At 40.4% G+C, this 23,099-nt stretch overlaps 1 protein-coding gene across 3 annotated transcripts in view; it reads right to left on the bottom strand.

Annotated features, from left to right (window-relative positions):
- The window catches only part of LOC125717718 (BAH and coiled-coil domain-containing protein 1), a 50,797-nt gene extending 45,715 nt beyond the window's left edge, over positions 1-5,082 (bottom strand). For all 3 annotated transcript variants that reach the window (XM_048990951.1, XM_048990952.1, XM_048990953.1), the window contains exons 1-2: positions 4,881-5,082; positions 1,871-2,200 (exon numbers count right to left, since the gene is read on the bottom strand). In XM_048990951.1, the coding sequence (XP_048846908.1) occupies positions 1,871-2,042 (172 nt within the window). In that variant the 5' untranslated portion in view covers positions 2,043-2,200; positions 4,881-5,082. The remainder of the gene's footprint in view (positions 1-1,870; positions 2,201-4,880) is intronic.
- Between the last annotated feature and the right edge of the window lie 18,017 nt (positions 5,083-23,099).

Raw genomic sequence — 23,099 nt, 5'->3', positions numbered from 1 at the left:
AAACGCATGCTGAGTGCTTCTATTCCCACTTTTGTCGGGTCGTTTTTTTCTGTTTTACAAAGCGTAAAGAAAGCAAAAGACTCGACGATCTCCTTAGTCTCAGCACCGACCCGATCCATCCTTCCCGCCGGCGTCCCTCTCCGGCGGCCCAGTCATCTGACATGCTCCCTCCCTCCGGCCGCGGCACGACCCACGCGTACCGCTCTCTCATTTCAGGTCCCGGGAAGCCAGACATGGCAGACTGACAGCTCCTTGGCCATTAAAAACGAGCGGATCGCTCTGTGGAGCCAAGCGATGGCACACCTTCAACAGCAACAGCAGCCGTATTCAACGACAATTACGTTCCCCCGTTTTACTGCACTCTTAATTATTTTTTTAACTACACATTTTTTCAATTGGTGCCATAAGTGAACTAGTGCCACGAAACCGATTATCAGCGTTAAAAATATTTATCTGAATTTGTTCGTAGCGATTTTGCAAGTAGCAACTTTTTTTCCAAATCTGTTTTTCATCATTCTGTTATATTGTTAAACATAATTGACCAACGTCAGAGTCCATAGATTTCATAATACAGATTAATAATACATTTCATGACATTGTAACCAAGCAGAAGACGAGCCACAAAGCATTTCAATGTGCCGTTCAGCTGGTAATAAAGTAATTTTTGTTTAATCATACACAGATTTTCATAAAATTTCAAACTCCGCACTTATCGTCCCAATTTGTCAATCGTTGCTTTGACATGCACATAAATTGTGCTGCTCGTCAAAACAACGGCGATCACAGCAAATGCTTTTGTATTTCACATTCAAATCATCACACAGTTTAATGTTTTTTATTTCCCAATGTTGTGTATTTCTTTCCCAATTTCGAATATTTGGAACCCTCCATACAAGCTAACAAATACATTTCCTATAATATTTAACACACAAATATACACGTATAGGCTACCTGTCGTATAACTAACAAACTAAGAATGTTACATTGTTATAATTTGAATACACAACAAAATAAAAAAAAATGTTTGCACTGATGATATAATTACCGCTGGTCTCCGTGCAAACTAACATTAGAATAAGACTCAACACACAAAGCTGTTTCCCTGCTTAGCGGCTCAATGCTTAAACATCTACCGAGGCGGTCTTGACGGCGGAAGAACAGACGCATAGAATCCGGGCCTGGACCACAGCAGCCCAGCCGTAGACCAAGCGCCAAGCACCAAGCGTTTCGACCGGCGTGCAACAGCAAACCCAACTATCTAATGTACACACGGGTTACAATAATCACCAAAAGGCAACGAAAGCATATGACGCATGGAATAAAAACGCCGAGGAATAATGCCGGTTAACAGTAAAACATTTATATTAGGAGCCTAGCATTTCACAAATATTCTGATAGCGGCGAACCATCATAATAAGTAGACAAGCGACAAAATTTTCAGAGTAAATCGCAGGCTTCTTGGCTGCTTAGAAATAACATATGCAATATATATGCATCGTGCATGTGGATTCTGATCTCAGGAATTCGCTTCATAAAAATTGACAGTTTTTCCAGGACCATTCGACACTTAAAACACCTGGAGGTACATTAAAATGTTCAATAAAAGTAAATATTAAGCTAATTACTAAAAATTACGTAAGGCAGGGACCCTCGGTAATTTCTAATTTTCAAAATTGTCATGCCGTCGCACTAATTTCCTTTCTGTATAAATGATTGTTTGGGGATAATTCCCCGGGGTCACCCTTAAAAAAACACATAGAAACCCACTGAAGCACAACGCCAATGACAAAAAAAAGCGAAATTCAGCTTGAATCTATTAAATCGCATATAATTTGTGCCCTTAAAACGCTAAACGTGACGCCGAACAAACCTGAATGTGGTGCCATTGGGAGGTGGGACGAATAGTATTTTCCTGTCTGGAAGTGTCCGCGATGTTGTACAGACGCGTGGCCGGTAGAAGCAATCCTAGAGGCGGCGCGGTGGACCAAGGCACCCCGCTCAGACAGGAGGTGGGGTGGTGGGCCGAAATCCCGGCCTTCCATTTTGTTGAAATGTGATTAATCCGAAACCCAGTGCGGATCCCCAGGACATCGAAAGCAGCCCAAATAATATAATTCCTTTGTGGGACTTCTTCTAGGTATTGCAGTCAACATATCGGTGGCTCCTGTAGCTTAAAAGTAGCTTCCGACCATTGTCTTTCCTGCAAGAGAGAAACACAGCGGCTGCTGAATATAACAAACAACGCTGGAAAATATTATGCAAAACATCTAATGAGGAATTCTGTGCAGTGAATGAACTGTGCTTTAAAATGACCTACGACGCGGTGTACTTCAGTACTGTTATCTACAACAATTGTTTGGTTAAGCCTCCGGATAACTGTAACTATTGTACAATAAGTCTTACTGCACGGAGATACAAACGTTCACCATTTGTGGTGGCCGTTATTAAGGCTAAACGTAAACGCCGCAACAAAACAAGTCAGCATCAGCAACTCCCGAGATTTTTTTTAAAGGACACATTTGACGACCATCGTCGTTAAAACGTGCACACTTTCATATACGAAAATGTAGCCGCCTGCATGTCTTAAGGTTGTGCTTTCAGAAGATGAGAGCATTTCGAACCCCTATCGACCCGAGGGGAAACCCAATCGCACCTTCTTATTGATACATTCCGGCTTTACTAAATCCCGCGTTGTATTTTATTTAAAATAAAAACAGCACTCTTTACTAAGAGTGAATTGTTTTTCATAATATAGCGGGTCGTTTCACCCGACTTCTTTTATATTGAAATTCAGATACAAGATAAGTTAAAATGCATTTATGGATGCATTTTCTCTGTCGTTGAGTGGTTATTTATAATACAACGTACCTTCCCTAGTTACATCATTCGAGGTGTTCTTATTCATTAACCAGTTTTGGCAAACTGGAATTAATGATTTACAGTATAAAACGGATTTACCAGGGTGACAATCTAAATTCAGATTCAGGGTGTTCTTTAATTGGGCTCGTCTCCGGGAGGTAAGATTCCTTTGTCATTAGAGGGCAGAGATGACCTTTAACGGTATTGTAGATGCCAACATATATTTATGTCTTTGCGTTTTGACAACTAAATATTAGTTGATGAAGAGTCGTTGTTTCTGCAAGCACATACGAATATGTGTTTATGTTTTCGATTGTATACAAGCCATTTTATTCCGATGCTGAATTCTGGGCGTACAAAACAACAGACTAGATCCCGAAGGTTGTACTCAATAAATGAACACAATGATTCATTTGTAAATGAGGTATGTGTTTAGAGGTCAGCTTCGGTAGTACATTAGGCCTATATAGCAAATAATAGAAATATATAGCATACGAATCTAGGAGTTAATTGTAAATCCATTTACAAGCCATAGGTCATACACCACCGTATAATTTAATCGCAGTAGGCTTAAGATCTTTGTACAGTTGAAATGTTCCTTTGGATGCAAGAGGAGCCGTCGTAGTTAAAACTAAATAACTCCGTGATTGGTGTCTTCCATATGAAATATTACTTAGGTTGAATAGGCCTATGATAAAAAAAAATGTATTACAGACAGCTCGATAATACGTTCCCAGTTCGTTATATAATGAAAATCACACGAACGTATCATTTTGGTATAAAGCAAGTATCGCCTTCCTTACTTTATAAAATAAAAATATTTACATTTGTGTTTATATGTTCTTACACTACCTCGGTTAACTGAGCAAAGTGGGAAAAGTAAGAAGTAGAAGTAAACGCCTATAATTTTAAAATGCACTCGTAATTTAACTTCATTGGTAACTACTCAAGCTGTCATTGTCTCCACATTGCTTAATCAGTCTTCAGAGTCCTTCATAACGGAAAAACGCGTGAAAATAAGCGACCATTGTCGCAGGTACTATATTAAAATTTAACTAATAACATTTTTATAAATCTCTAACTATGCTATCTACGGTTTTTAATTTGGGAAAAAAATGTCTAGCATTGTATGTCGATAGCCTAGGCTTCATATGACTACAGAAAAACTAGCGTCTGTCGAAACAAAGCAACGTCTGGATTGAATTATGTATAATGTGTCCGATTCTGAATTTAAGGCTGCAACATACATAATGCGAATGCATTTTTTCGCTTAAAAGTGTGGTTGGATTTAAGCACTGGGCGATTATTAGAGATACTGTTTAGAATTGATCAGGCCGAGTGCGAAACGACCACCGCACCTAGAACGAGCGAAGAGACTCTGCCGTGGCTGGGGTACGATTATAAACACACTGCTCTAAGCAAGACGAACGACATTCAGTTTCAATCAAAGCCAAAAATCCTTTATATGAAGAAGTAATCCATTGACCTTACAATAAATTCGCGCCAGTAAAATATTTATAATATAGGCCATATTTTTAAACAAAACAATGATACAGCGAAACGAGGCTATTAACTACAATGAAGCGTCCTTTAGATTAAAACGCGCTGTGTTCTAATTTGTAAATCGATTTCGTCTTGCTTGCTTCAGCCAATAAATCTTTACAAAAAAGCTGCCGTCGTTGTAAGTTATTTTTAATCCAATCTATTCCGTGATAAAATTATGTGCGAAATCATCTGAATGACGTATTTTAATCATGTTATAAATTATACTACTGTGCGAGAGGAGCAAAATATATTTGCACAAAAATGAAGGTAGAAACGCGCACGAGGAAATTGGATTCCAGCGATTCCATGAGTATTTTATAGTGTAAAATACAGCGGCTTTGTGTGAGATTTATTGAGCTTAGAACTGGATTTAAAATTTTACAATTTTATAATCAATACCAGGCTCTCGAGTAAAATAATACAAAATTAGTATAACATATATTTGCAAGAAAAAAATTAATAAAAAGATTACTTACTGGTAAGTTATTCCTCGAATAACAATAAATAATTGAAATGGTCATGAACAAAAAAATAGTTTAAAAGTTGCTGGTGGAAATGGTTACATTATTGACGTGGTAGCTGTTTAGATAGGCTACGCCGAACTTCTGGCTCCTTGTCTAGTGAATCGAAATTCGAACCTCCAAACAGCTTTCTCAGCGCCTCGTTCAGCTCGTGCCTCTGAACCTAGGGAGGGTAAACACGATCGCCCATTGGCCGGATACCTGCATGTTAATGTGCTCGTGTAGTTAGCCCGGGGACATACGGACTCCACCATTGGTGGACGCGCTCGACCAATGGCAGAGCTACTAGAAGACCTAAACAAAACGGCGGGCGCCTAATTCAAGTTCCCTCATTGATCTATGAAGCGTAACTCCTGTCATGCGTAATTCGTAAGAGAAATGCAACAAATTGCATTTTGTGTAGGAATTATTTAGAACTTTATTGTTTTAATCTGCTTTTTGCTAAACAGTACGATAAGAATTAACTTTAGTCTTTCGTCGTCAGTAACATAAGTTTAGACCTATATTACGTTTTGGACATGCCATTTAAAGTACTGAAACAAAATAATCAAGATTACAGCCACAACGGATACAGAGCGACGATACTTCAATAACTTACTTCCAGTGTGTTCTGATGTTCTTCTAACCAGTGGACCGGAACGTCAGCATGGCAACCACTATACCATTTTAACGGAAGTGTACAACACATTAAATTCTACCAGCTGTGGTTCTGGAGGGCTTTAATAAAACAAGGATTTCCTTTTTCAGTATCGCAAACTGCGAAAGATAAGCAGTATGTAATAATTCCACCAAATGTTATACGAACTTGGGTTTAAGACTTGTTTTAAAACGAGAAATATTTACAAGCTGTGCACATTGTTTTAATTGGTACTTTAATCATTTATTTGTATTATTGAAATTAAGTGCATATATAATATATAGCCATTGGTGATAAAAACCTATTGTCTCTCTGTAGGTTGCGATTGGTTTTCGTATTGCCAACACGTTGTCAATCAGAAAGCATAAACAAGCCTCTGATTGGCTGCTGGCCAGTCCGCACTGGGCTGTCTGAAGAAAGCAATTACTGGCCCTGTGGTTTCAAGGCAGCCCAGAATGGAATGATGAAAGGAGATAAGGAGAGACTGTTTCAAGGCTTCCCTTGGGCAGACCTCGCTGGCCCTAGATCCATTGGAGAGTCAATAGTGAATCAAAAGAAATCGGATAAAAAAGTGGCACATTACATGCATTAAAATATCCTGTCCTGATTCGACGCAATATAAGCGTAGCAGTTAGCGTTGTACGATGTAATTCCGTAATTTGCATAAAAGATAGCTATAGCCAGAACGACGATTTAGAGTTGTCTAAGATAATGTTTGAGGAGAAAAAAATGGAATGGTAAGATCTGAAGCGCTGCCAAATGAGAAACGTAGGGTTCTTCAAGAAGACAAACGGACAGGATCTCACAAGCATTGGTCATTTTGCAGAAGTTTTGAGGTTCCGTGTTCTTGTTGACTTTTTTGTAAATTTATATTGCTTAATATTAAAATAAATGTAACGTAAAAATAAATGTCGAGTATTTAAACGCTAATGACAACGTAGCTTCCATTATTGTCGTGCAGTTCACGATCCAGATTACATCGAGTGAAATTTGGCGTCCACCTTGCAGAATAAAGAACTAATAATTAAAAACGGCAATTTCGCAAACCTGCCGTATTCACTGTAATTTTTAGGCTATGACAAAATAGTTGCCTTTGTTGTCGACAGTTATTACCTTTCATATTATTAATACATTGTTTAGATTTTATTACCAATCTCATTATCAAATTACAGAATTAAACTATCAAACAAGCCTTTGCGGCGAAACGAGTGATATTTTAAAAAGATTAAATAACATTAACTATATGTAGATGATCTATATCTGTCTGCGTATTTACAATATGTGCACTTTCTAAATATTCTACTATAACAGTCCTGACTCGGAGCTTAGTTTTTTTTTTAAACTGTAATAGGAGGCATTTGAATGTGTAGCTAGTAACATGGTCTTTGATATAGTATATTCAGAACTCACCTTTTCCAGCGCGCAATACCACTTGGCTAAATCTAAGGGCTCATTGTAATATTCACACAGATGTGTGTTTTGACTGGGTGGCGCATGGCCCCTCGCTCCAGCGCCCACACGCACCCTAAACCATTGCTGGTAAAGGAGCATTGAATTTCTCCTTGTTTTTTGTGATCTCAGCTAGAGACGTGGATGTATAAAAATAAAACTTCAACTTAATGTTTTACACCGAGGTTATTAAATTATTCAGCCTAGTGCTTAATAGTGTATATAGGCCGCTGATAGAAAATTCGGCCGTCGTTCACCTATGATACGACCGTAGTATTTAGCTGACGTGTAGCGCATTAACATTCTCCAAGATGTTCATATAGATTTGGCGTGTAAGACCTATATGTATCCTGAGCGAAGAAAAACGATTATTGACGTTTGTGCTAAGTCAGGACGGCCGATTTTAATCCATTTTCTATATCTCCATCCATCCATTGGTTGTATCAGCTTAAGTATATTCCGGGACACTGAACTATCGTGTGAATGACGAGTGCATGCGTAGTTCAGACAAATGGCAGGCACCACAGCGCTGGGTAGGTGCCCTGTGAGGAAACACCGGAGTAATTAATGTGGAGTGCCTGATTGCTCCTGAATCGGACCAGTCCCGCGAAGAAGAGTCCCGGGTAAATGAAGCATTACAAGATGGAGCTTCGCGTCTATTTTCCATGCACATGCAGCAACCGGAAGAGTGCGTTTGTCACCGGCTGGGCTGTGGAAGGGTACAGTATGATCGACCCTTTTGGATATCTGGGTTAACTTAAGAAAATGTGCAATGTTGGAGACATCTCGTTTTCGGTATAGATGAAAGCCAACAACGGCCTTTTCGGACGCCAGGAACACTGCTGTCCAGAAGGACAAAAAGCGAAACGTGACCACCACAGTCATCACCAAAACGTCCAAAGCACGATCATAACCGGTCATTCTACTAAGTAAATAAGAATTTCAATTAAGAAAAAATACATATCCCCAATTCCCTCCCCCTCCACATAATCGTTTATATGCATAATAGTAATATGATACATTAACATATATATTTGATGCCACCTTGAGGTCTCAGGTTTCACAGTTTATGCAGGATTGTAGACATGCACGTTAGTTGATCGATAGGCCTATAACTATTTGTTTTTTAACTAATGGAGAAAGAGCTAAATACTTGTCAGAAATTTGTTTCATAGCTTTACACAAAAATTATGGATAGATACAAGAGATGACACCGGGCTGTCATATTCCAGTTCTGTCTTCACCAGGTCCGAAATGAAAGTCAAAACAATGCCCATCATTTCCGTTAATGTCACAACACGTTAATTTACAACCCATTGAAAGCAGAGTAATCCATCGACCACGATTTGCAATTTGTTCGAGACGGACGTGAGCTGGTTAATTGAGTTAGCGGTTTTTGATCGTTCAGTGCGTGCTGTAAACGCTGTTCTTTGCATAATGTGGTCATGTTCTAACAGGAATTGTTCCCTTACAAAAGTAACGATCAGCTATATATTTGTTTCTGACTACAATTCAAACGTCGTTTGTAAACACACAGATAGACACACAGATATACACGATATCAATCTGAAAAGTCTTTAGCACCTGCATATAAACCATGCTACAATTACTTTGGAAAATCTTAGTCTTACAGTTATGTGACAACGCTCATATTAGCCCTATATTATGAATACCATAACGCCACCATCCCTATGCCGCTTGAGATGTATTTCTTGATGGCTAACTGATGATGACCGCCTCAATGCATAAGGGCGTAGTAGGTTTGGTCAGCTATTCTACAATGTTAAGCCCTATTTACTGCGTGTAGCTAAAGGCCAATGCAGATCTTTAAACTGTGATATTTGATTTCGAGATAGTGTTGTTTTCAGCAGGAAAAAAAAGCTACCGTATTTTTACATAGGCCTATGGTCTCGTAAATAAGATCTACGTTGTCCACGCACTAAACAATGCATGTCACGAAATTCGTAAAATGTAACGGAAAAAATGGATGTGGGTGTGAAAAACGAAACGGGCTATATTATGCAGTATGGTGTCTTGGGTGGCCTACTGGTTTAATAAACATGTATTATTTATATATAACAGAGTGACTTATTTCAGTCAAACCTTATTGCAGGTTTCCTTTTTTTAAAGCTGCATTATTTATCTGATTCTAACATAGTAAAAATCCTTTGCAACATGTAATCCAATTAGTCCTCCAAGTATATGAAACGTCGTGTAGCGTTCAAATCCATTGAAATATATTGCGTTATGATTCAAATGGCACACTAAGCTTCCAAGACAACCTATATTGCTGTGATCGTGACCGAAAAGATATTACCTAAACATACATTGCATTAATATAAGCAATAATACGAACATTTTAGAATTAATGCATTTCTAAACTGAATTATGATCTGAATTGTGAGTTGCGTTATCAATGGGGAAAACAAGTTACTAAAGACACAAAATACAATACTAACGTAAACTCCAGGATAATGAGAGTTTTACGTATCGTGATGCTAGGATTTTGGAAGGCAAGCGTTACATAATATAACATATTGGCCTTACTAGACGAGGGTTTACAGATTAGCGTATCACTGATAGAAATGTATTTCTTCTAAAATATAATTCAGTTTTAAGTAGTTACATTTATATTAAAATACATTTATAATAGATTCCTAATCCATGCTGAATTTAACACACACGCACAGTAAAGCGGAACTGGCTTGCACGTGATCCTAATTTCAATTTTAGCGATGAGTCAAAAAAGTTGCATTTTAATTACTGGTGCTTCCGTTACACTGCAATTTAAATCTATACACAGTAACCTAGTGCGCTGCATGCAATACTTGTAATACTGTAATACTTTTAAAAAAATAAACGATGACTACTTTTCTACTAGTGCAGGCCTACAGAGGCAGTGACGGGAATGACCTATTCAGGAAGTTGTTGGTTCCGTATGCAAAACATGTTATAGATCGTGGGAAAAATATTTCATTCAAATAAACCAAACCAAACTAAATATAGAATATCAAGAAAATAAAAATCAAGTCTGTTAATATCGTGTAGAATTAGTGCGGTTGTGTCTGACGTTTGATCACAATATATAGTGTTTTCCGTCTCACTTTAAATCGTCCCATGTGGGTGAGAACTCGATATCCACATTTGAAGGGCACGTCGTTTAATAGTAGATCCGGAATAGCGAAATACACTTGTATATGGTAGCACCGCGCGGCATTGTTAATTTTACGTTCACGGAGGTAAGTTTAGTTTTTTTTTTTTAAAAAGAGATTTTAACAATAAAATAAACATTTGGTAATTGCTGAACACAGTTAGTTGCCTTACGATAGAGATGAGATTTGCGCGGTGACACGAACTGACCTTGTGACCTAGTAGCCTTCGTATATACAGTAAAGTATGAATAACATAAGGGGTTGGCCTACCGTGCATCCACATCCATTCCTACATTTACACAAATAACCTATAGGCCTATAGTAAAATATTAAGCCTACATTCAAAAACGTGTTTTCCCCAACTTAGATTATAATAAACAGTTGAATGTTACCACGACGGTATAAAAAAATAAAAACGCTCGACAGAAACCCTAACCTTTCATAGTAACGTCCCCCATTGTTTTACCTGGAAAATCCTACCGATTACCATATTTAAATTACACAGTCGTGCCAGATTTAATTTATTTGTGGATAAATATTGTTTGGTTAAAACAAACTAGTATGGTGGTTTTTAAGTATGCCTAAATAAAAATATATACATAAATTGTTAATATAGTACAAACTGATGCTCATATCTGAAGTTCATTAGCTTCACACAACACGTTTTTTTGCTATATGTGTGCAGTCGTCCGACTGCTGGGAATTGCTTTTCCAATGTCTCTTTTCCCGAAAAATAATCAAGAAGCTAAATTAAGCTGACTAGTTCAGTTTAGTAAAACAGGTATTTCCATTATTTGAACTGAACTCTATAAGCCTTAAGTGATGGTCTATTAATTGTCCAAATAAAGGGTGCATGGAAGTTAAAAATGACGCCTACAAAATACCACAATCGTCGGAATCCGATTACCTAATTACTTTTTAAAACTACGATATTAGTATGTTTAAAAATATCAAGTTAAATTCAAAATTTAACCGGCCAAAGATGATTGACGTTTTTATGTTTTATTAATTACTAAATACCAATTATTTTAATTAATTTGCATTTAAGAATGAAAATACATGTCCCCTTACAATAATGCTTCTATATAGTGGTTATACATATTCAATAGTAAATTTGAATGCGGAAAACGTAAAGTACCTACCTATACATATACATACGCCAGCCCCTGAAGGAGACCAAAAATATATACTAATGATTTGGATATAAACAAGAAAATGCACGGATAAAAATGTAAACACTCTGGAAAGAGAAGAAAATCTTCACATGTTCCTTTCCATTCGATTACAGATCCACTCAAAAACGGCGAAGCCGTAGTAGTGTAGCAGTGGTTGATTTAAAATCGATGAATCGTTTAAACGTTTAAAAATCGAGGAAACATTTTTGGATGTTTTTTTAGCTATCTTTCTATTCCTTAATAAAACTCATCTAGTCCAGAAAGCAGAGCAAATCCATCCAAGAGACCGAGCAGCCTGTTCAAGGCTCTATAATCTCAGATTTATGGTTGGATGACGCGTCGTCTTCTTCTCCCACAATGGGGCTCGGTGACATTAAACAGAAAATTGATGGAGAGACGGCCGAAATGTAATCTCCTTTGCACATTCAGGCCATTGCGTTTGGCCTTCTTTATTTAAAGGAGGGGGCACACTCAGAGCGAATACACCCCACCACCGACTGCCCATCCCCCATTCTCTTGGTCATTACAAACTGGACTTTAAGCATCGATTGATGAAGACAACTGTATCCCACCGCCTCACACCTTTGAACGATTTAACACCATGCTGCAGATTTAACTTTTCCTGGCTCCATTTTCTTTACCATCCCGCACTTCATTGCAACCTTTCAAACTAGGAAAAAAAGATAAAATTATACAGAAACAGCTCCGACGCACCACAAATCAATGATCAGTGAACTTTTAAAACTAAAACAAGTATTATCCAAGAAAAAATACAAAACTTTCAACGACAATTAAAAAGCAATTTCCTTTCATTTCCGTGGTTTTCTTAAAAATGATAGATGCAGATCAATGACTTTTAAATTATCAACAGGAGAGTACGCTCAGTAATTAGTACACGGCTCCAAAACAAACCACCAATCATTCATTTTAATTCCGCCGTCCGCCCCAAAAACAGCCCACATTGCGTCCACTTGATTTGATTAACACGATTACCAAAAGAAAAACACAAACACAAGATCCGAACACCAATCTTTTACTTCTGGCTTCTCCAGTCTTTAATGTATTCCACGGAAGGAAGAAAAGGAAATATCTTTAAAAGTATCTCTTACAGACAACGCCGTCGAGCAAGAGAACCGATATTTTTCTGTCCCCTTAAAAAAATCAGATCCACGCTTAAAGGCGAAGGTTACAGTCGCCCGACGCGATTAGCAACCGATTTGGCATCAGTTTGACTTTCCATGTGTGAGTATCATCCCTGTTATTTGAAAGGATAAACCGATCTAGATTCAGCGACTGAAGGTACAGGAGCCCGCAAACCTGGTTCCTCGTCGCGAATCTGTTAACCTTTCCTTTAATGTGACCGCAGAGGAAGCATGACGTGATTCAAGTCTGCCTGTCCGGGAGGTGGGAGGGGAAACACTGAGTGTTTTAAAAAAAGACCAATAAGGGAAAAAAAAAACACAGAGAAATTATATGAATTGATTATACACCCATAGTGGTAGCTATAATTCCACGAGCCCCTCACTATCACTAAGGATGGATTTTTTTTTTAATTCCATCTTGTTTTCGCCAAAATGGTGACTGGTCTGGTCTTTCTTTCTAATGGCATACCAATTTAAGGCACTTGGTTGGGCATCTATGAAAACATTGCGTCCCAGTAAAGAAACGATGATCCAGTTAACTGAGTTGAACTGTTTATGTGAAATCAGAGCACAGACGGAAATCATATTAGTTTTTATGCTTTTTCACAAAGGAAACCCCTTCTTGTGTGCTTCGGTTTAATGTGTGCCGTCCCTCCATGCGGGATCCGAAGCTTTAGCGGCATTATGAGCCAGACCCTTAACAACGGGAGTTTGATACAGCAACTACCCACAACCGATGGAGAGGAATGGAATGCATGAAGACACAGCATTACTGACCCATAAAACAAAACAACGTAGCTTCCTTTTCAAGCCTTTAGGCCTTGCAGCATCCCAGCACTCAAAAGTCCCGTGACATACTGTGCTGACGTGGCAGGCTGGGATTGGTTAAGATAAACAGTCACTGTTTCTTTTTTTGTGAAAAAGTGATTTTACCCAGCACTGGGTGAGTTCAACCTGGGCTTGGGTCTTGGATGTTTTAACATTTCATCGCTATACTGGATGTGTATTCCAGATATCGCTAAATCAATTCTTCCTAGTCAAAAACAGCATTTCAGATATCCACATCGTCATTCTTCCTAGGAGAAATTACGTCACTTTTGCCATTCATGTATATTGAGCTTTTAATTTCAGATATCCAGAATGTACATTCATTCTGGGTATCTGCAACTGAATTCTTAAAACAGGAAAAACTCCCATTTCAGATATCTACAATCCAGTTGTTATTAGTCATAATTTTGATTTCAGATATCTGAAAGGATACCACCATTTTAGATATCCATAATGTAATTTTGAATATCCGAATTACATTGTGACTAGCAAAAATGTCTTTACGGATATCCACAATTTATATTCTGACTAGTAAAAATGCAATTTCAGATATCTACAAGTATAATGACTAGGAACAATGCAATTGCAGATATCTACAAATGTATTGCGGATATCTGTTGAAGAGTAGATAAGACGCCATTTTAACAAATGATCCATTGACTATCCACAATTAATAATATTTCTTCTAGTCAAAATTATATTCTTACTAGTTAGAATGACAATTACAGATATTGACAATTACATTCTTACTAGTAGAAAATGTATTTCAACTTTATTAAAACTTTATTTCTCCTAGTCACAATTCTATTTAAGATATCTTTAAAGAGTATAAGTGGCCATTTTGACATTTAATAGCTATACTGGATGTGTATTGCAGATATCTCTAATTAAGTTCTTCCTAGTCAAAAAGAGCATTTCAGATATCTACAATTTCATTCTTCCTAGGGCAAATTACATCACTTTTGCCATTCATGTCTATTGGGCTTTCAATTTAAGATATCCACAATTATATTTCAGATATCCAGAATGTTCATTGACTATATTAATAGTTATAACTGTAATGGCATGTGTTCTATTTAGAGAATACGTACCATAAACAGTATCCTAGCATGCAATATCAGATTTTTACCAGGCTTGTTAGTGTCTTTTGTTTATTTGCAGTTTGTTTGCCTCTCGAAAAAAGAAAATCACTATGAATGTACTAAAATATTTTATAAAGCTGTTAATGTGGTTTGACTAGTTCGTGTTTCTTGTTTGTTTGTCTCTTGGAAAAAATCTCAGTCCAAATCTGGTAAAACGTAAAGCGACAACAGACAACAGCATGTTCATGGAGGTAGCCATGTTTGTTCCGAGATGTGGTAGCTCGAACAGGAGATTGTTGGACGTGATGTCACTCACCTCGGAAATTCCCAGTTCTGAGAGATAATCGAACACACCAAAAATTGTGACGTCTTTCGTGACATTTTCATCAGAGTTCCAACTGAGAGAAATAATCGAACGCAGGAAGAATTTTGTTGTCCCAGTTTCCCCATGATGTCATTTCAACATGGTGCCTTACATAGTCAACAGCGTGTTCATGGAGGTAGCCATGTTTGTTCCGAGATGTGGTAGCTCGAGCAGGAGATTGTTGGATGTGATGTCACTCACCTCGGAACACTTACTCTGGTGAGGTTTTTGTACTGTGTGACATGGTGATGCGTGGCGAAGTTTTGCAACACCGGCTGCAGTCGGATAAAAGAAAATCTAACTGTGATGCATTGCATCAGGACCAGAATGCATTGCTTGAAGGCAGTGCTGTAAGCGGCTGCATGAAGTCTAACAATCGAGCTCCACAACTCCAATGAGTTATTGCCGATTTGGTAGGAGAATGCTCATAAGTCTAGCGGGTGTTTATGAATCTTGTATTTACACTGTTCATTTACTTTCTAGATCAAGATTGATTATTCGTCACATACAGTTATAACAAGTAATGAAATGATTGTATTTTGTAGAATTGTATTTGGACACAGAGATTTCTCAGTGCTACAGCATTAAATTTTATCTATTCTTATTCTTGCTTTAAGGACCCATACTTATGTAGGAGTGGTGGATTTGTGGTCCAAGGACTGCTGCTCCCATTCACATGAATGACAGGGCCTGAGATTCTGCTGTGGATTGTTCCACATCAACACCACCGGCCACAAATATGTGCTCATAATTTCAGTTTTTTTTTTTTTTTTGCCTCAAAAGTTTCTTTGGTGTCATAACCCTTTAACTGCCACCCAGATACCTTTTAGACATCACCAAGGTCTTTTCCAAACACATTCCAGAGCAAGTTCTAAAGTTGTGGCCACGTAAACGGATGTAAAATAGCTTTTGTGGTATTGTATTCTCTGTATGCCATCTTCACAGTCATGCGGATAAGTACATCTTTAATTGTTACTCTTATATTTCAGATTTTGAACTCTGGCATACATGGTGGAAACCATGATTAGAATCAAGTGCTTAAGGAAATTGATTCATTTTAAACAAGTACTTCTGTCTCTAATATAGACTGGCAAACTGACTTCTCTGATAAATGCATCAGCCAAGGCCTCTCGTCCTTTGGAAATGTGTATCGTTAATACAAACAGATTACATACTGAGTGCTGCTTTGGGTTACAGTTGCTGAAATTTCAAGCATCTGTTGAGTCAGCCAAGACCACCCTTGGAACTTGTTCAAATACCTCAGTCCCATGGCTTTCATTCCCAAGTGTGCAGCACTGCACCTGATTCACAGCAATTTTCTCCTTTGTTTCCCAGTAGAGAAATGACAGTTTTTTTTTTTCCTTTTTTTTCTGGAAAATAACACTTTTCTTTGCCAGTCCTTGGCCATCGACTGAAATCATGGAACATGCAGAAGTGAGACTTAATGCACAGCTGCCATATTTCTTCAGTCTTCCGTTTCTTGATGCAGAGGGACTGTTCTGGGTTCTGGTGAAGGCGAGGTACCAGCAGCCGGCTCTGAGTGGTGCGATGCCGTGCCGCTTTGCCCATAACCTGATCGTGGGGTACCGTCTGAGGGGGTCATGAACTGTAAGCAGATGAACCTCCCCATAGATTCTCTTGGCCTTTGAAGTTACAGCTGAAAAAATGCATTTTACGTGGGACAGAAGTGAAAGAAACCATCACAAGTACCCAGCTGTTAAGCTGAAAAATAATAGCAGGCAAAGAAGAATTGCAAAAAAAACAAAGAAAAGCTCATTTGTATGGTTTAAAATGTGGCGAGAAGTGCGGCACTACAGCTGCATCAACAACACAATCTTGGGGCTCCGCCGGACAGCCAGCCAGGCTTGCAGTACTTCCGTGGGAGCGGGATCTTCCTGGGGGCCACGACGAGTGTGTCACTGTCTGCCAGAACAGTCGTGGCATCAGCATATTGTTCATGGATCCATGTGTGCTGCGTTAACTTATGAAACATGCTAAAGGCGGCATGCAAAAATTAAGATCGTAATTAAATGGCAATTAACTGAATGGGGGAGCCTCCTCTCCATCTCATTCACCTGAATGCAAGACAAAGGGGGGGGGGGATATTTATTTGCCAGATTGAATCGCTGGTTTATGCTTCATTTCAACAGACCAAAATTCAACACCCTCAGTACAGGGAAGTGAATTCCTAGAGGACAATGTCCTGCGCGGGAATCTGCACGTTTTAAAGCACTGAAGTTAAGCACAATTGTTTCTAAAGGACTAAAGGAATCTTTTGATGAAAGGATATGGGGGCGGTTCACCCCTACACTGTGAATGTTAAGTTCCCTTTTTGGTATGCAAGATCTTTTCTTAAAGTCATTGGGGTTGCTGCCAAATGTATATTTTAAAGGGATGTCCTCTTTGAAAAGCCGGGAGTTAAAATCATGATTAGCTTTTTATTTATGAGGGTGACTGGGTGAGATAGTTGAGCGTGGTACAATACATGTACATACATTAAACATGCTTCGGGCACCTAGAAGAAAAGCCATCAAACATTATAGCACAAAGAGGGCTGTCTCTTTCGGGCCAAAGTATTGACTTTTCACTCATTTCTGTCCGTCCAAATGGGGTCTTTTTCTATGGCTCTGATACAGCTGCTGGAGAATGGTGACACACAAAGGCAGCATTGTGACCCCTCACTCTGCCACGTTCCACTCTCCCTCCGCTCTCCTCCTTCCCCACAACATCTGCAGTGGAGAGCACGCCCAGCCTGTCATGTGACCCGGCCGGCTGTCACTGTGGCTGTTGTTTGGCCAAAGAAAGATGGGCTTGTGAGGCCAGCGGAGCCTCACAGGCAGCTGCATCGCCCAGACAGGCAGGGTCCTGCAGCATGCGGCCTGTGCCCCCCCCCACCATCCAGCCGATCCTCTGCATATCTGTTGATCTCTGTTTATTCGATCAGGTGACAGAGTGAAATGAAAATGTTCTTCTGAGGGGTAGGGTGGTGGGGGGTCAACAAACCTGTGTCTCCCAGTTAGGAGCTCATGGGTCTCACTGGATCCTGAGATAAAATCTCGCCAACTAAAGGGGGTGGTAGCAATATGGAGTCGCAGTGGGTATGGTGCTTATGAGACTGAAACTCGTGACATTCTCCTAAATATCAGGAGTGTTAAATGGAAGCCGGAGTGTGGCATAGACATGCTTCTCATCCAGCCTGCACAGGCCTCTGAGCAGCCGCACCTTATAGTACATTCAGTGAGGATCAGAGATCAGGGGCAGATAGTGTCTCTGCAGCAGTTGGGGTTAAGGGTCTTACTCAAGGCTCCAGTGGTGGCATCATTCTGCCAGTGATGAGATTTGTCAGCGTCCTTCTGATCACAGTCCTAACCCAGAGCGGCACACACCTGGCCCTGGTGGGACTGCACAGACATTCTGCACATATGATTCTCCAGTGTGTCACTCATTGGGCTCTATTTTCCACCAGTTTTGCACCAGTGCGTTGCTCCGTTTCCTGCCATGCCCGCACGACGTCAAAATAGTAAATGACTTTGCACCCGCTTTCCGCTTTTAAGAGTGGTGTTTATAAAATGAGGCGTGGCCGGGCGCACTGTCATCACGTTGCTGTTTTAAGGGAGTGCAATGTTTATTGCACTTTCGACCAACAAAAACCTTGTCTAAAGTCTAAACCTTGCATTATTAAACATGCGGGTGCACGACAGCTCGTTATTGAGACAGATACGCGCTCGTAGTGCACTAATGGCACTAATAGTTTATTTTATTTATATACATTTTATTATAGAGTACAACTGGTCCTTTCATGTAATCATACCGTTCAATAAGTCACCAAAAGAAAAACAAAATATATTAAAGGACAAACTGTATCATTAAAAAAACACTTTCCATTATCAGAATTAAGCACGTACTGTAACTGAAAGGACATTTGGATTGCTGAAAATGTGTTTCACATATTTAGATTAGTCCGGTGGAACATTACAATGCAGCTCTCAGAAAGTCAGGTCATTCTTATGTAGTATGTTGTATGTTGCGTAACATTACCATGTGTGATGGATGTCTGTTGGACATAAATGAGGACCCATTAGAGGATTTTAGAAGGCGTGATGCTTAACTGCATGCGCTGATGCCAACAAAGGAGTGTACGCCGGCAACAGCGCGGGCAAGGAGGGATCAGCTGGCAGAACAGCTGAATCGTGGGTAGCCTTGTAAGGAATCTAAATTGTTAGAGTTGAAAAATAACAGCCCTATTGCCTTTTATTTGATCACTTTACAACATACAAGCATAATTTAGTCCCGTTCCCAGCCGCTGCTCTCGTTCAGCAGCGAGCTCCCCCTTCTGACATCGTTATAGCACTTTCGATACTGCACGGGTGATCTAATGATGCAAGAAAACGAAGCCACACTCGATGCTACCTCATTCCACTTCTGCTTCACCTCCAACGGCTTAGGTAGAACCGTGCTGCTCCCGTTCAATGATGTGCTCGCGCATTTTCACTTCGCGCACTAGCACGTCTGTTTATTCCGCCGAAAACCAATCTGGCTTGCCGGGCAAACTAACCATCATAATTGCAATCCGCCGTAGATCATGTGTCGCTGCCTTTCAAGGGTGAGGTACCGTCCCGATTGCTTTATTGCTTTAAAAACACTACTCTGAATAAATAAGAGAGTTAAGACAACCTTTTTCTGCCAAAGTCCGAAGTCTGGTTTTTCTGCCATCGAAATAACGTAATGGACAATAGTATTGGACACGCCCATAACTATTAGTTCCGTTTTGAATTTTACGTCAGATTAGAGCCTATTGTTTTTTGCCATAGATTTGCATTGACCCCAAATCAGACTCGATGTTAGAGGGGTAAGTGGATAAATAGCCTAAGCTATTACTGATAGTCTAAGCCTCTTCCCCACTCACCCTGACTGTCAGATTAAAAAAAATTATTTCACTGGGGACATTCACCCACCCGCAGCACTCTCTCGTTAGACCATTACACATATGCTAGAAGCTCTCACTCCAAAGCACACTTCCTAGTTTATTAGGAATTCATTAGTAATTATTACTCAGGATTCACATGGGTGTCGACCAGTATGTGGGGGGGCTTATTAGCATGAGGGCATTTCTGTTTCCAGAATCCTCCCCCAGCTGCAAAGACGACTAAGCGTGGTTGTAAGTCTTCTTTTAGTGAAGGCAGAGGGTATTAATATAGCAACATTAATAAGCAGAGGTAGCACACAGGCAGTTTGACTGTCTCGTGGGACAGTTGAGGCTGAGGATCAGCATCAGGAGGCTTTCTGATGTCGTCCCTCCTGGATTCGTTTTACATGCTTCTGGCTGCGTCTGTCCTGAATGTGAACCTTCTCTCAGCTGCGTTTCCCTGGCTGGGCTAATAGGGCTTCCGACCGTAGGGTCTTTACAGGCCCGTCAATGGTCACCATTGTTCCAGCGTCCCCCTCCCGACAGCTCAACAATGTCTGTCGCAGATAAAATTTTAGTGCTGGAGGTAATATCCAGAATGCTCCGATGGGATTCTGGCAACTGTAGAACACTCAGACATCACCCCTCCCATTCAGCCACCCTTCCTCCTCATCATCCTCCCCATGGGCCATCACAAGCAAAACCACAGCTTTCAAACTGTGTCCACTCTCGCTGATGGAAAATGCCCCCCCCCCCTCCCCCCGCCCCCTCTCCCCTCAGAGACTGGCCCACGATGCACTCTCCACAAGCTCTCCTGTTTTATAGCTTTTAAATTACAGCTCTTAAAGGACTCCGGCGGGGGTCTGCTCCGGCTGGCAGGGAGCCGCTCTGCAGTCAGTCCCCCCCACGGGGGTTGGCCTCACTCGCTCCAGTCAGCATGATAGAACCAAGGTCTGCACTGACCTGCAGGAGGTGAGTCATCAAAACAAAGGGAGGCGAGCGTGAGAGAAATATGTACGTCGTCCTTCTAGAATGAACTGCTTACAGCTTTCAAAGCAGGGGCTGTCTGTCTTAAACAAGGCGTTATTTTACACCATATGGGCTTAAACTATGTCAACACACCTAATGCCCGGTGACACTGAGATACTGTATCATTTTTCGTGGTTGGTACACCAAGGGGTTTCACTGGTTAAGTACCTTGACTAGAGGAACAGGGGAGTCCCCAGCCTCAGGTTTGACACCGTTCATGCATTACCTACAGTGCATTTTTCTGAATATGTCATGTTGTACAGAGAGAAAATCACAGCTGTGCCACCGTTTCCTGACTTGTAGAAACATTGTTTTGCAATTTCTAAAGACTCATGACAAGCACAAAAGGGAACGATGTTTAAATAATTGTGCTTTGTGTCTCAGTGTTAAAAGGGTGTCAGTCTAAAGCTATAGATGGGATAATCAGTAAGACACTGATATTGTACTCATCTCTGTTGCTAATGTAAAATGTGTGTTAAATTGGTTAACAATGGAAAGGACTGTCTGAATTAAGTAATATATTACTAAGTCCATTAACTGACACGGGTAGAAAAAGCCTGAGTATTTTCTGCCTGTATTTTGAAAGCGAGCTGCTTCTCCGCATCTGGTCTGCGGCATTAATAATGCTTTAATAACCTGCAGATCATTAACTTGAGCCACCTATCTGTCAGTCACCCCGCTTAATGTTTACATATATGGCTGCATTTTATTGCATTCATTCAAGTCAGCCTTGGACTTGATATGATGGCGTTCCAAGCTGCAGGCAGCCTTTAATTAAGAACAATAAAAGATAAAATAAATAGGAAGGAAATGGGAGGCAGCAGGGAACATGATAGTTGAGTATGTGAACTTGTATGGACAGGTTCAGTAGGCCTTCGTGTCTAGGAGTCAGTTTTAGCCCAGAGCCCTGGACCTGAATGGGCTCGGGAGAAAATAGAAGCTATTTAAGCACACTTCCTGTGAGTTCCTACAAAAGGTGTATGACCGGTGTGAAAGGTTCGCTTGTAGACGTCAGGCAGCCGAGTCAAAACACGGGGATAAAGGCGGCACGATCTGGATCAGCCTGCCGCCTCTGCGCTCTCTTTAAACAACACTCATTCATGCCGGGCCTCAAGGTGATTTGCATGGGGACAAAGGCAAACGGCCACCCCTCCAAAGGACAGGATGGAGCGACGTAAGACGAACGGGGCTGTTTGCTAACGTCGCTCTCAGAGGTGAGTGGGAGGCGCTCGACTGTCTGCAGGCTCTGCGGACACGTGCTGATTCATGCTGACCTGCAGCTCGCGGAGACTTTGTATGCCTCTCAGTCCTGCTGTTTGCTTCGGGGATATTTATTTAAGCCTCATGTCTACTTGCACAACTATTTTTTAACTAATTTTTTTTACTTATATCCGTGTCTTAATGGTAATTTTACCCTTTCTGGCAAAGCAGATGAATTCATCAAAATAGCAGTTACTTATCTTGCACACTGCTTTTCGCCAAATCATCCTCCCAGGTACTGAAAATACTACAATGTTACCAGTACCATGCATATTATAAATTCTATAATCCAATTTGAACAGGTTATGAACGTTTAATTGGATGGGACTTTGAGGGGGCTGTGTTTTAATGAGGTGGTCAAATTAGTTAACTGGCGTATAAATGACATAAAACAATTGAGCAAATTCTCACTTTGGTATATGACCAAAAGCCGGGATCCGCCTTAAATCTGAAAATGTTGTGTGGGATTTCCTCTCAGTAACTTTAGCTTCTGCGGTTCGGGGTTGCCGCCAGCACTCTGGCAGCGGCTTGCCCATCCCCCCTTCCGCAGATCTGCAGGAGGGGCGAACCCTGAACTCGCACCGCGGCTCTCCCACATAGCAGCCGGCTTGCAGGATAAGCTGGAGCGGCGCTATCTGCTGCCGGCCTTGGGCGCCTACAATGCCGTATAAATTTAAACGATCGAGGTGTTGAATAGGTTCTCCGAAGAAAGCAAACATGGAACAGGGGGACTGCAGAGACCTGTTTCCTGATTCCCGAAGACAAAGAGCTCTCTGTGGTGGAAGGAAGGAAGGAAGGAATGTCAAGGCAGATGGTTGCTTTTTCGGAGGGGGGGGGATCTAAAATTACCCCTGCTATTTTAAATGCATTGGCTATCAGTGTGTTTAATATTAGAAACAGCTTGCAATCAGTCGCCAGTAACTACACATTTTTTGACACAATAATTTCGGTATTTGTAGTCTGTCAATTATTTTGCTCGCAAAGGTAAGGTGCTGCTAAGGAGCCGCAGATGGGGGAGTAACGCGGCAGAAGATGGTGTGACCGACACCATTTTTCAGCGGTAGGCGCGACTTTCGAAAGGGCTTTAAATACGGATGGTTAAGTACGGATTGGAGGTTTAAAAAAGACGACGACAGATCATTACGTAAAC

The sequence above is a fragment of the Brienomyrus brachyistius genome, chromosome 22 (assembly GCF_023856365.1).
Source record: "Brienomyrus brachyistius isolate T26 chromosome 22, BBRACH_0.4, whole genome shotgun sequence".
In the NCBI taxonomy this organism is placed as follows: domain Eukaryota; kingdom Metazoa; phylum Chordata; class Actinopteri; order Osteoglossiformes; family Mormyridae; genus Brienomyrus; species Brienomyrus brachyistius.
This window is presented reverse-complemented; position numbering and strand designations above follow the sequence as displayed.